Source organism: Canis aureus, chromosome 16, assembly GCF_053574225.1.
Source record: "Canis aureus isolate CA01 chromosome 16, VMU_Caureus_v.1.0, whole genome shotgun sequence".
NCBI lineage: Eukaryota > Metazoa > Chordata > Mammalia > Carnivora > Canidae > Canis > Canis aureus.
The window spans coordinates 36,705,200-36,719,034 of NC_135626.1; the positions used below are offsets into that span (position 1 = coordinate 36,705,200).

At 40.4% G+C, this 13,835-nt stretch overlaps 1 protein-coding gene across 2 annotated transcripts in view; it reads left to right on the top strand.

The window, feature by feature from the left end:
• The window catches only part of SKAP1 (src kinase associated phosphoprotein 1), a 286,257-nt gene that overhangs the window by 222,802 nt on the left and 49,620 nt on the right, over window positions 1-13,835 (top strand). For both annotated transcript variants that reach the window (XR_013354516.1, XM_077852923.1), the window contains exon 5: window positions 13,021-13,098. Coding sequence is in view for 1 of the 2 variants with exons in the window: in XM_077852923.1 (XP_077709049.1) it covers window positions 13,021-13,098 (78 nt within the window). In the remaining variant the exon portion in view is untranslated. The remainder of the gene's footprint in view (window positions 1-13,020; window positions 13,099-13,835) is intronic.

The window sequence follows — 13,835 nt, forward strand, 5'->3', positions numbered from 1 at the left end:
TCATGAACAACCTTAAGGTAATAAACTGGTATGCCCCTGTGACAGAGAAAAATGTTGGAAGGAAATGGGTTTCCATCTGAGGCTTCTAAGGTGCTAAACCAAACAATAACAAGGGAAAAATTATTCAGCTAAATGCACCTGACATGCATTGGCATCCAATATGCCACCCTCCTCGCCAGGCATTATTACTTATATACCTGCTTCTGAGAAGGGCTGCTCGGAAGAGCTACTCTGCTTTTAACAGACATACATTTTAGGGACTTTTAAATAAACTTATATAGCAACACCGAGCTGCATGTCTTCTAAACTTTGCTTTTTCATTCGTCTGTACCAAGCACCGTGAAGCAAAATGGATGTGCCTTCAGGTTTCTACAGTCCTGGAAAATGAACCAGTCCACTTAACAATAAATGGTGGTTGGTTCAAACACACATGACTGGTCTAGTGAGGAAGAAAAGAAAGTTGAGCTTAATGAAGTCCAGTGTCTGTGTCCCTGTGCACGGACAGGAAAGGACGAGTGTTTTATAACTGTTTATTGGAGTTAATGGTAATAAATTCCTCACTTGTGATGCATTAACTTTAATGTTTTCATTACTTGGTGATTTAGGTTTTCCCTTTTCACATTGTAAATCATGTTGTCCCAGTAGCAGAGCAGGTCGAGTGCCTGCCGTAATGTTCATAATGCTCAGTGGGGAAAGGAATGTTCTCTTTCTCTCTCCAGCACAGTCTGACAAAAGACACTTTGCGTCATCCTGATTTGCTACTTTCTAAATAAGCAATAAAGACAGACAGACGGATGCATCTGACAGCAGTCTAGCAGAATGTGACAGAGTCTAGTTTAGATCCAGGGAAGGACAGGTCTCCATAGTAACTTTCCAAATGTATTTGCTGCTAAAAGTTCCTTTTTTTTTTTTCCTTTTTTTTTTTTTTCTCTCTGTTTGCTGAGTGTGAGCCCTTAGTTAATGAGCTGTGCAAATAGATATTGAGATTTAGTGTTTTTATTTTGCAATTACAGACTTGGTGATTTGGTTGGAAACTTTTGGGTCTCGAAACATCACCCTCATTTTCCCCTCTCTAATTTTTCCCCTTACAAAGTTGACTTACTTGCTTGACTTTTATCAGATGAAACAGAAAGATTTTAAATCTCAAACATGTAACTTAAAAGAAAAGGGAGTGATTTTTGCCCTAAAGGTTCCTTATCATAGCCATATTTTTATGTTTGATCCCATACTGCTGCACAGACACCCAGGGAGCTAGCTGGGAGTGAGGTCTGGCTTGGGAGGGACGCTTTGTCCACTAGATGATACATACCAGGTCAAAGCTACATTGCTAAGATCATTGCATTCCCATCAAGTTCTTCCTGATGGGGTGTGAGAGTTCTCATTAGATCACCCACCCTGAAATACCCCCAGAGAATCACGATAATTAGCTCCTGAGTCTTCTTTTTTATTTTCTGCTTTGTTTGCTTTAAAAGTTTTCTTGCAGTGCTCTGATGATATCTGAATATCTTTAACTAGAGAGACATAGAGAAGGCAAATTATTATCATTTGATGTCCCTTTGAAATCTTTTGGTTTGGAGAGTAACTAAAATAGAGACCCCCAGGATTCTGGTACACTAATCCTCACGTAGCTTTCACTGTCAGCAGTATTAAGTGCTCAGACACACATAGGATGTTTGCATACAGGATGTAGAGCAGCTGAATCTGTAGAAGTTCAAAGAGCAAAATACCTTTTTTTTTTTTTAAGGGAAACTAGAGAATAAGACTAGGGAAATGCTATAAGAAGAGGTCGGGGATCCCTGGGTGGCTCAGTGGTTTAGCTCCTGCCTTCGGCGCAGGGAGTGATCCTGGAGTCTCTGGATGGAGTCCCAAATCGGGCTTCCTGCATGGAGCCTGCTTCTCCCTTGGCCTGTGTCTCTGCCTCTCTCCCTCTCTGTGTCTATCATGAATAAATAAATAAAATCTTAAAAAAAAAAAAAAAAAGAAGAGGTCAAGTTCCCAGCTACTCAAGGTCTGTAGCTCAAAACTTGCTTTCGACAGCTATTTCTGAAAAGTATTTGGTTATCCATTTGTTAAGTTGTTGAAGTTTTGCTTGGTCCTTTGTCCATTTATGGCTTCCTCTGGATCCCATCCTTTAATTCTCTCCTGATGGTAGATAAGGTCTGAGGTGAAGAGAGTTGGTGTCTCAATGAGACTCTGAAATTGGCTCAGAAATGTAATTCTCTCCAGTTGAGGTTCATAGCATTTTTTCCTAATTTTCCCCCAAACTTTCTTTGCCCCTCTTCCTATCATTTTTAGCCCTGTTATTCACCCTGGTTTCTGTACTACCCACTTCCTCCTTGCTCTCTTGGCTAAATCTTCTTTTCCTACCTCCTCCTTTTTTCCCTTTATTTCATGTTACTAGTCTTAAGATTAAAATTGTAAATATACAGCAGAACAGAAATTACTGTTTGTGGCTTAGGTGAAAATGGTTTATCTAACAAATATTCACTCCCATATTGCCTTCTTTGACCACAAGTCCCATTAGGCTAGAGGTGGTTTCAGTTCAGCTTAACAAACATTTATCGGGCACCTACTGTGTGTACTAGGCCCCTGGGGATACAGGGAGAACTAATGAATAATGATTGTATTGCCCTCTATGAAAGGGACCAGAGTTACCACCAGCAGCTTTTCCTTCGGTTTCAAGAAATTAAATAATTAGCACCAAACTCCTTAGCCTTTATTGTGGTGTATTTTAGGGGAGGATCCTTAATCCCACACTAGATCAACAATTACTTAAAGTATAACCCAGCCCTGATGGGTTGACATGTTCCAATTGCTCCTCAATCTAATTCTTCCTCTCCTTACCTAAACAGCTGTAGTGAAAACACTGACCCATCCCACTAGGTGTGCAGCTGTATTGGATTCTCCCTTGTTCCCTCATTTCGATCCAGGTACTATGATATTTGTTCACTGAATTTCTTCCATAGCATCAGGTCTCTTCCAGTGAGTGCAAAATCTACTTTTACCCTTCTTTCCCTTTCTAGACCATCCTCCCTACTGCCTTCCACCTAGACCCACAGCTACTTTCCTTTTCCCAGAAGTAGTCCCTTTTCAATTTCCTTGTTCATAGTAGCTTCATATAGCAACCACGGTCTTGAGTAAACCCAAGCAAAGAGGCAAGACTCGAGAGTCTTGGGGAAAAGTTTCAGGGCCCCTGGGAGCCAACACTGTGTTACAGTAATGCCTATAAAAAATGGTATTAGAGCACAGAAAAGGTAGCATATAATTCTACATGGGGAAAACAGAAAGATCCAGAGAAAATGGGACATTTGAATTGGAGTCTTAAAAGAGCATGCCCCTACTTGGAAAATGGAAAGAGAGAGAGACTCCCAAACAGGAAAAACAGATGAGCAGAGTTCTGTAGTGTGAAGTACATGGCATCTTCCAGAAGGCAGTCTGTTATTTACTGTTGCTGAAGTATCAGGAGGTATGGGGTTGGAAGAAAATGAAACTGGAAAGTAGATGAGACCAAAATATTTTAAAGTTTCTGTGTGCTGAAGAGTTTGAGTTTCATCCTATAAGTAGGGAGGAACCATTAAAATTTTTAAGCAGAAATGTGACATGACCACATCTATGTCTCAGAAAAATGATTTCTGGCTACAGTAGGGTAGACAAGTAGAAGGCAAACCAATAAAAAAGTGATTCCAAACCTGGGCAAGTCTCTTTTCTTCTGCTTTTCTTCTCTCCATGTTCTTATCACGGTCTAGTGGAGTAGTAAATAAATAGATTTGGAAATGATATTTTGTCATTTATTTTATAGATATGCTTTCAAGTGACACATATATAATGGTGATCTGCCTCAGGACAAGGATGGAATACAGTGATCCTTCAAAGTTTGTAAAAAGACAATTTGGCATTTTACATCCTCTCCATCTCCTTTATTGGAGTCACAAGGCCGTGTGAAGCATTGCTGCCTTGATTTGTATCAGGATTCTCACTTTGCACGGTTGCCACCCACTGCAGTTTGGTTGCTCAAGAGACTTCAGGAAAAAAAAAAAGAGAGAGAGAGAGAGAGAGAGACTTCAGGTAGTTTGGATCTTTATGGTTCTATATTAGGATGGATTCCGAGGATAAAAACAAAGGGGAGGGTGCAGGGTTACAGATATGCATAATTAATAAAATCAGAAGACACAAGAGGCTTTCTGGTTTTAAACAATTTGTGTAGAGATCACATGAATTCTCAGTTTTTTCCCACCATAACACATACCCACCAACATTTCTATGCTCAACCCACTTCCATGGAACACCGACAATTTTGAAGAAACACGATTTTTTTCAAGGAAATAAAGCAATGGGGGAATTGTTGATTGCCACAATTACAATAGTACATCTGATGTGTGTAGTACCATAGACTGTAGCATAAGTAAGATATACTACAAATTATTTTTCATTGACTTTTTCCTTTAAAAAAGCATATCAGAATTAAGAAAAACTTTGAATCTATTCTTATTCTAAAAGTAAACTATTCGAAATCTCTGCCCTTTAGATTAACACCTTCAGTGGATCAAAAACACCAGTGTGTCATGATGCTATGACTGAGAATCAGTGGATTATTATATCGAGTTAGTCATTCTTTAAAGTGAAGTATTTACAACCTAGAAGATGCTACTATATATTATTACCATTTCTTTATTTTTTAAAATTTTTTTTAAGATTTTATTTCTTTATTGATGAGAGACACAGAGAGAGAGAGGCAGAGACACAGGCAGAGAGAGAAGCAGGCTCCCTGCAGGTAGCCGGAGGTGGGACTCAATCCCTGGACCCTGGGGTCACGCCCTGGGCCAAAGCAGGGGCTCAACCGCTGAGCCCCCCCCCCGGGCGTCCCTATTACCATTTCTTTAATGCTAGAAATAGTGTGTTGAAGTTGGAATGGCTTTTTTCTAGTACTTTTGCTTCCTACAAGTAAAATTCCACTGAAAGTGATGATGTGGGTAAGGAGCATCCCCTAAGTCAGCAGCCCTCTTAGACAATTAGTGTGGTACTTCTTTGTAGGAACAAGAAGGTTCTTCATCCCCCATGAATATTCATGGTTCCTGTATGTTACCTCATAGCTTGGCATTACTGATGGAATGTTTTGTGAGAAGAAACCAATTTTGGTTATTTGGCCTAAAAGTCTGTCTTTCTTTCTTTCTTTCTTTCTTTCTTTCTTTCTTTCTTTCTTTTCCTTTTTTGAGAGAGAGAAAGCATGAGCAGGGGTAGGGAGAGGAGAGGGAGAGAGAGACTCCCAAAACAAACTCCACGCTCAGTGTGGAGCCCAACACAGGGCTCGATCTTACAACCCTAAGATCACCACCTAGGCCGAAACCAAGAGTCAGATGCTTACCCAACTAAGCCACCCAGGCGCCCCAAAATCTTCTTTCTTTTTAAATCCTCTTCGTTAAAGAGTAAACAAATCATGTTCAAGATCCCTGCATGAGCCCTACTCTGGAGCAGGGCTTCATTCTTCTGGATACCCCTCTTGCGTCAGAAGACATCTTCCAAACCTTGGTGACCAAGCACCATTTGTGAGAGCTCCAGGTTGCTGCCTCCTGCATTTTCTTTAGCCATGTATGCTTTTATTACATTCTCATATACTCTTTTATTTTGACTTATCAGATTTTGCACAGACCTACCCTGGAAAGCAATTTCACAGATTAGTCAGCCAGTACATTAAAAAATAAATAAGAGGGATGCCTGGGTGCCTTAGTGGTTCAGTGTCTGCCTTTGGCTCAGAGTGTGATCCCAAGGTCCTGGGATCAAGTCCTGCATCGGGCTTCCTAAGGGGAGCCTGTTTCTCCCTCTGCCTGTGTCTGTCTCTGCCTCTCTCTGTGTGTCTCTCACGAATAAATAAATAAAATCTAAGAAAAAAGTAAATAAGAAATACAGTATCTTAAAATAAATTTTTGACACAAACTATTAGAATAACTACTCACCGTGTTTCTTTTCCCAATCCTAAATGGATCTTCTTGTGGGAGAGTGAGGTAGGAAGACTATCTTTCCTCAGCTACTTCTGAGTGTGTCTCCTCAACTCAGGCTCATGGTGGTAGAAAGTGCATGGGCTGTTCCAACTGAGCAAACTTCAGCAAGTTCAGCAATCTCACTGAGCCTCAGTTTCCTGGTCTGTAAAGTGGAGCTGATAATAACACATACCTCATAGGGCAGCTATGAAGCTCAAATGAGGTGTAAACATGCTTTATAAAATGCAGATTAGGGGGACCCTGGGTAGCTCAGTCAGTTAAGCATCCAACTCTTGATTTCAGCTCAGGTCATGATCTCAGGGTCGTGGGATCAATCCTTATGTCAGGCTCTGTGCTCAGTGGGGAGTCTGCCCTCTGCCCCTCCTCTTGCTTGCTCTCTCTCTCTCAAATAAGTCTTTCTTGGAAAATGCAGATTAAAAACTTACTAGTTTTTTTCATTTTTATTAAAACATTAGTTTTAATTTATTCATCAATTATCTGCTTCTTTTCTTAGTACTTCTAATTGGCTTAGAATCTGGCACGAATTTTCTTTGTCCTCAGTATAACAAGATTTCTTCCACAGATTTTTACACTGTCCCGGGGCAGTCTGGGTGATTCAGTGGTTTAGCTCCACCTTCGGCCCAAGGCATGATCCTGGAGACCTGGGATCGTGGGGCTCCCTACATGGAGCCTGCTTCTCCCTCTGCCTGTGTCTCTGCCTCTCTCTCTCTCTCTCTCTCTCTCTCTGTGTCTCATGAATAAATAAATAAAATCTTTTTTAAAAAAAGATTTTTACACTGTCTGGTCTGTTACCTGGATTAACAGATTTTCATTTTTTTTTTAAGACTTTATAAAGTTTGAAGGCAAATGAGCCCATCAAGATCTCCTGAACATTGTCTCCTGTGCTGGTTTGCTGACTGCAGATGTGTGATTTCTTCCATTTTCTGACCTCCTTCAGTCTAGCTCCAGTTCTAATTTTGCTGTCTGGCTTCTTCTATCACAGCTTGTTGAAGAATTTGATCAAGTCTATTATGTTCACTCCCTTCCTTTTCATCTGCTATCCAGTTGATTCCTCCATGAAATTAATGCTGTCCAGGTGGTCTCTATATCTTTGTACCTTTCCAATCCCAAGTCTATTGTTATTTGTGATTTAGAATTTTTCACCTTACATGTATTATATGTGTTGGTGTAAATTCTTTAATCAGTGAAGCAAAATGACAGGAAAGTGGAGGAATAAGGGTAAATTTGAGTGGGTATCAAATAGAACCACAGAAGTTAGAGAATTATATAAGCCTGTCCCAAGAGACTAACAGAGGAAGAGTCATTGAAACCAACTTCCCGGGACACCTGGGTGGCTCAGTGGTTAATTGTCTGCCTTCAGCTCAGATTATGATCCCAGGGTCCTAGGATCAAGCCCCATATCAGGCTCTCCGCAGGGAGCCTGCTTCTCCTTCTGCCTGTCTCTGCCTCTCTGTGTCTTTCATGAATAAATAAAGAAAATCTTAAAAAAAAAAAAGAAAGAAAGAAAGAAAGAAAGAAAGAAAGAAAGAAAGAAAGAAACCAAATTCCTTGTTAGCATCATGCTCAGAAGTTGAACCCTACATGCTGGACACCTCAAACTGTCACTAACTGATACTGAAAAATTAAAAGAAAGCAAAAAGTTACCTAGAAATGCAAGAAGCTAAGGAAAGACTGTAAGAAACTTATTTGGCCACAGAGGCCAAATACAAAGGAGATTTAGGACTGGCAACCACCAGACAGGAGATTACTACCCTCCCCGACCCTCCCTCACATACTCTCTTCCTCTGTGTATGTTTGAGGGATTGCAAAGTGTGTGTTTGTCACTCGTCTACAATTGCACATATACCAGCAACCTGTGAGTGAATTGGAATTGCAGATGGAGCTTCACCATCCCCAGCGTTCAAATATTAGATTTTCTCCAACCTCATCCACCCAACCCTCAGGGGCTTTTATCACAGGTACTTTGATGGAGGAACCTGGTCAGCTTCACCCTCCTTGAAATTCATCACTGGTAGCTATCAATCTCTAGGCTGGAGTTTGGTCCATTTCTCAAACAATTGAAAAGAACTTGAAAGGAAGAGGGAGGATGGGAGACATCCACAGTTTCAGGGACAGGTAGGGTTTGAACAAAAGATGTTTTTTAAAAATCATTGATTTTCATTTCAGGTTGGTTTAGCAAGAAACCAAGCCAGCTGCCTATAATGAAAGTTCATGGGCACATGGTTGGTTCTGCAGGGACTACAGCCTTTTTTGCAGTGAAATTGTGTGGCCTCTTGTGCTGTTAGCCTTGTGCTGTGGTGTTGCCAAATGATTTCTCCAATTCTCTTTTCTCAGTGGGCTAGAACGCAGCTGATTAAATAGGCCGTGACTCACATAAGCTCCCGTGTCTTTTTTATTGACTGCTTTATGGAAATGTATCACACTCCAAAGGGTCCCCATTGTTGTTGCTGTGCGTAGCTGACTAAGGAGTCATGTTTAGCGCTGAGAGATGGAATCCTACTCTGTCGTTTTTCATTGCAAAGTTGGGTATGGGTGGGATCCAAGGGCTTAAAGGCATCTGGATGAGGAGAGAAGGATGTCTGAGAATTTCTTTTATCTTTATCTACCATGAAAGTTGGGTGGCCATCACTTCTAGGTAACACTTCTCTGCTGATCTTATCTTTATGGCCCCACATCCTTCAGCTAAGTGAATCTTTTCTTTATATGGGCTATTCTGGGAGATTTAGTTAAGTGCAGTAGTAGAGAGAGATTATGACACGAATGTAATTCTGTTTTGTGCTGATACAACAGGATACACTCTTAGATTTATCCAAGAAGGCCATTTATTCCAAATAACTCTAAATCATTTCTATTTTTTCATTAAGATGGTGATATCTTTTTTTCAGGTAACGGACAAAAAGCCTCAGTTTTTAAAAAATTGTATACTTAAATATAAATGTTTTTGCCCTAAAATAGCAACTCATGCAATTATTTTTGGCTCCTTCCTGTTTTTATCATCATCCTGCAAGGTATTTACATACTTTCTATTAGGCATTAAGTAGCTCAGCAGATCTGTTCATTTGCCAGGAGGTGTGGATTCAGCCATACAAGACTCCTCCTGCCTCATCACCCCAGGACCATAGCTAACATTGTGCATCCTTGAGATCACTGGTTCTTGATCAGTAGGACACTGAGCTGACACTGAAAGAGGAGACAGCTTGATTGCCACAATGGCTTCCCATCTTGATTGTGTGGATTTATCCAATAGATCAGGGAGCTAATGAAATTGAGCTCAGTGTCAACTTACACTGAGAACAATACTGTTATTTTTTTAAAGATTGATTTATTTATTTATTTATTTATTTATTTATTTATTTATTTATGATAGACATAGAGAGAGAGGCAGAGATGCAGGAGGAGGGAGAAGCAGGCTCCATGCTGGGAGCCCGATGCTGGACTCGATCCCAGGACTCCAGGATCGCGCCTGGGCCAAAGGCAGGTGCCAAACCACTGAGCCACCCAGGGATCCCCCAATTCTGTTATTATATTCACCACCACACAGTGCCTTGTACACAGAAGACAATCACTAGAATAGAAATTGATTTGGTTCAATTTCCTAATTTTTATTCCATAGCCATTTCAAATTTCATCTCAATTTTGTCCACTGCCCATAAGAGAAACCAGGCAAGAGAGTTCATTAGTACAGATTCCTTCTAATAAGAAAGCAACACTGGGGCGCCTGGGTGGCTCCATCAGTTAAGCATCTGCCTTCAGCTCAGGTCATGATCTCAGAATTCTGGGATCAAGCCTCGTATTGGGCTTCCTGCTCAGTGCAGCACCTGCTTCTCCCTCTCCCTCCACCTCTCTCTCTCTCTCTCTCTCTCTCTGTCTGCTCACACACTCTCAAATAAATAAATAAAATCTTTGAAAAAAAGAAAGAAGAAAGAAAGAAAGAAAGAAAGAAAGAAAGAAAGAAAGAAAGAAAGAAAGAAAGAAGGAAACCAATATAATCCATCTTGCCAAAACACAGCACATAAAATACCTCATTTCTAGCTCTGGTGCTCTTCAAAATCTGCTGGTGAATAACCAAGAGAGAGAATTCAGCAACTCATTCCCTGCCCAATTTTAGCAAAACTAAGTATGACTCTTTGGGAAAGAAGGTGGTGGTGGTGCTGACCCTAGCTTCCTAGAATTAGTGACTTGGAGTTCAAACATCTCTGCAGCATCCTGTCTTTGTTTTTTTGGTGGTGGCATTCTTGGGTTTCGGTTGGTGGGGAGAGAAATGCCTCATGCTGATAATGTACTGAAAGTAAATGAAATTAAATAAGCGAAGCAGTGCTCATCACTACTTCCTTCCCCCCTGGGTAATTCAATTCAAGCGCTCTCTCTGATGGCAACTCACAGGGACTGTCTCTGTCACCCCGCTGGGGCCTGGAGTCTTAACATCTAAATAAAAGTTTCACTCAAGCATTTTTTATGCTCCTGCCAGCAGGATCAGTGAGCTGGTGTGGGCACATTAATGTAATATTCATACTCACAGACTCTCCCCGCACACGAGGCAATGTCTTCCCATTTTCATAATTATAGATGTTCCATAAAATGGCATTTAGATTTGCATTAAAAAAGGAGGTTTGAATTCTAATAGAACATTTAACATGTCTTTTATGATTCAGACTCTCGGCATCTTTAACAAGAAGTGTCTCTAAGTTTTACAAGACCTCAAAAAAGGAAAAAGAAAAGAAAAAAAAAAACTGAAAGAAGGGATGGATACTCCAAGCTTAGGAGATCCTGTTTTTCTCATCCCCTCTGTCTTTCACTTCATTTTTAGGCCTCTAGGAGCAATTTTTGACAGTGCTACAGAGAGGATGAAGTCTCCTCCAAAGGGCTTTCAGAACCATGCCCGGGTCCTGGACCCAGCCACTCTAACCTCAGTGGATCAGTTTCTGTTTTCTTGGAGAGCATTTTCAGAAAGATATTAGAATTTTTAGAGGGGTGGGAGAAATGAAAGGATCCTAGACAAATGAACTTCCCTTTGCTGCTGTTCATCTCATGTGTGCACCCTGAGACCCATCTGGGAGGATTTATAGCAGCCACAGAGTTTGCTAACTGTAGAGCACACAAATGAAAATAGTCCATGAACAAGGAAGTTGACAATAAGGACAAATAGAAAGATTCAGGCACTTTGACACACTAAAAAAGAAAAATTCTTTAGATCTCTATGCTTAAAACTAAGTTTGAAACAGCTAAGAAGCAAAAGGTAATCTTAGTTGCATTTTAAATTGTCTGAAAATGCTCTTTTTAAATAAATTTTTATTTTTTTATTTTTATTTTTTATTTTATTTACTTATTCATGAGAGACACAGAGGGAGACAGAGGCAGAGACACAGGCAGAGGGAGAAGCAGGCTCCATGCAGGGCCTGACGTGGGACTTGATCCCGGGTCTCCAAGATCAGACCCTGGGCTGAAGGCAGCGCTAAACCACTGAGCCACCCGGGCTGCCCCTTTAAATAGATCTTTAAATAAGAAGTGCCAGCTCATAGCCCCCTGCCCCCAAATAAATGTTAGTTATAGTAGATTTCAAAAAACAATTGTGCAATTGAAAAAATGATTTCAACCCCAAACTTTCAATATATTGTATAGGTGACCCAGTTGATTTATATGAGGTTGTGCCTTAATTTGGTTTGTATTTTGTTTGGATTTCTAAATCTATTAAGGGAAACCAAAAGAGCTTTGGTTTTGGAGACTAAAAAAAATAAACATTAGAACTCTATCAGCCCACTCTCTTTATTTCTCCTAACTAAGAAATACGGGCTTGGGGGCACCTGGCTGGCTTTGTTGGAAGAGCACACAACTCTTGATCTCAGGGTCATGAGTTCAAGCCCTGTGTTGGGTGTAGAGATGACTAAATAAATAAACTTTTATTTTAAAAAAAGATTTTATTTATTTATTCATGAGAGACACAGAGAGAGAGAGAGAGAGAGAGAGGCAGAGACACAGCAGAGGGAGAAGCAGGCTCCATGCAGGGAGCCCAACATGGGACTCGATCCTGGGTCTCCAGGATCACGCCCTGGGCTGAAGGCGGTGCTAAACCACTGAGCCACCCGGGCTGCCCAGTAAATAAACTTTGAAAAACAGGTATATGGACTTGTATTTTTTAAAGGGTTTTTGTTATTCTTGTTTCATTTTATTTTTTGATAAAATGTCCTTTTTTGTCCTTACCCCCTCCCTTCTATAAAATAAGTGTGAGCCCCTGTAGTGAAAGATGGCTCAGGATCTTGACTTCTCAATAAATTTGTACCTAACAAGGCTAACTGAAAGTCAAGGATGGAAAAAGAAAGAAAGAAAGAAAGAAAGAAAGAAAGAAAGAAAGAAAGAAAGAAAGAAAGAAAGAAAGAAGGAAAGAAAGAAAGAAAGTCAAGGATGTTAGCAGCATATGTTCCAAAGCCGATGGCAGTTCCAGAGTCTTCTCTTGGTATAGGCTCCAACCATTCTTAGACTCTTTCCCATACTTGGACAAAACCAGGATGTGGCACTTACTGCCAATTGAGCCCTTCTTTGTATGAACTTAATATTTATGTTTTTCTTTTGTTGTTGTTTCTTTTTTTTTTTTTTTTAAGAGTGAGTGTATATTGCTCTCACAGAGGTGGTTCCATGTATGGTGAACTCTATCACTCGTTAAGCTTCTCTCTGCTGGTAGAAATTCATTTGACTTTTGATTATCTCAATGTGGATTATCCTATTTGGAGCTTATATCCACAGCAAGCTCTTAATTCTCTAGAGTCCTATTTAGGCTCATATTTAGGCTACTTCCCCTTGTCCAAACTCATGTATGTTTAGATCATTGTAAGTGATTTTAGCATTAGATATAATTAGGAAGAAAGAAAATTTACTTCCCCCATCATACAAAAATTGTTTTATTTTGTACTGTGTTTAAGCTGTTGTGTTTCTGCACCCCCTTCATTAATGTGGATTATCTCAAGGAGCCTAAATAAATGAAAAAATTCTGTCAGGCTTCAACAAAGCATTCTGCTGTTATTCCTTTTAGGAATGGAAGACATCACAAGAGGAGCTCAAGAACTTGATAACATCATCAAGCAAGGTTACTTGGAAAAGAAAAGCAAAGGTACTGACCAGATCCACAGTCCTTAGAATGTTCCAGAAAGGGGAGGGACATGAGGAAAACGAGGGCTAACATAGCAGGTGCTTTTTCTATGACCAATTCTGTGTTTGGGAGATGAATGGCCAAAAAGAAGGCAGGAGAGGAAAAGAAGTCTGGTGTGTAGGCTGAAGAGATGCCTCAAAACCATCAGGATAGGAAACTAGTTCTGCTTTACTCACCTGGTACACAACAGGTGTTTAATAAATACTTGTTGAATGCATGAGTGGTGATATTCTTGTTTTCATCCCTCAGTGTGCTCCCATAGAGTAAAACTATGTTGCCACAAGCGTAATTTTACAACCAATGTGAAGCAACCCAGTTTCACGTTTCAGAGGAGCCCAACCTCGACCCATCACTCACTGGATTAAAATAGATACTGCTATCCTAACTAAGCCCAGGGTCCCAGGTTTAACACTCAAAAGGCAAATTGCTTTCGTACAAAGGAAGAACTTCTCATGCCTGTGTGGCCTGGAGCATCAGTTTGGTTTGCTAAAAGGCACCACATAAAAGTATCATAGAGAATTTGAAAAGTACTAGATGAGATTAGAACCTGAAAGCTATAAAAGAAGATAGATAGTGGGATAGCTGTGAGGGGTCACATCAGGCAAAACCTGTTTAGAATTTGGACCTTTAACTGAGCGAGCCCTCTGGACTCTGAGTCAATATGGGATAGCCTGCGGGAGTGAAAGGGAGAGTTTTAC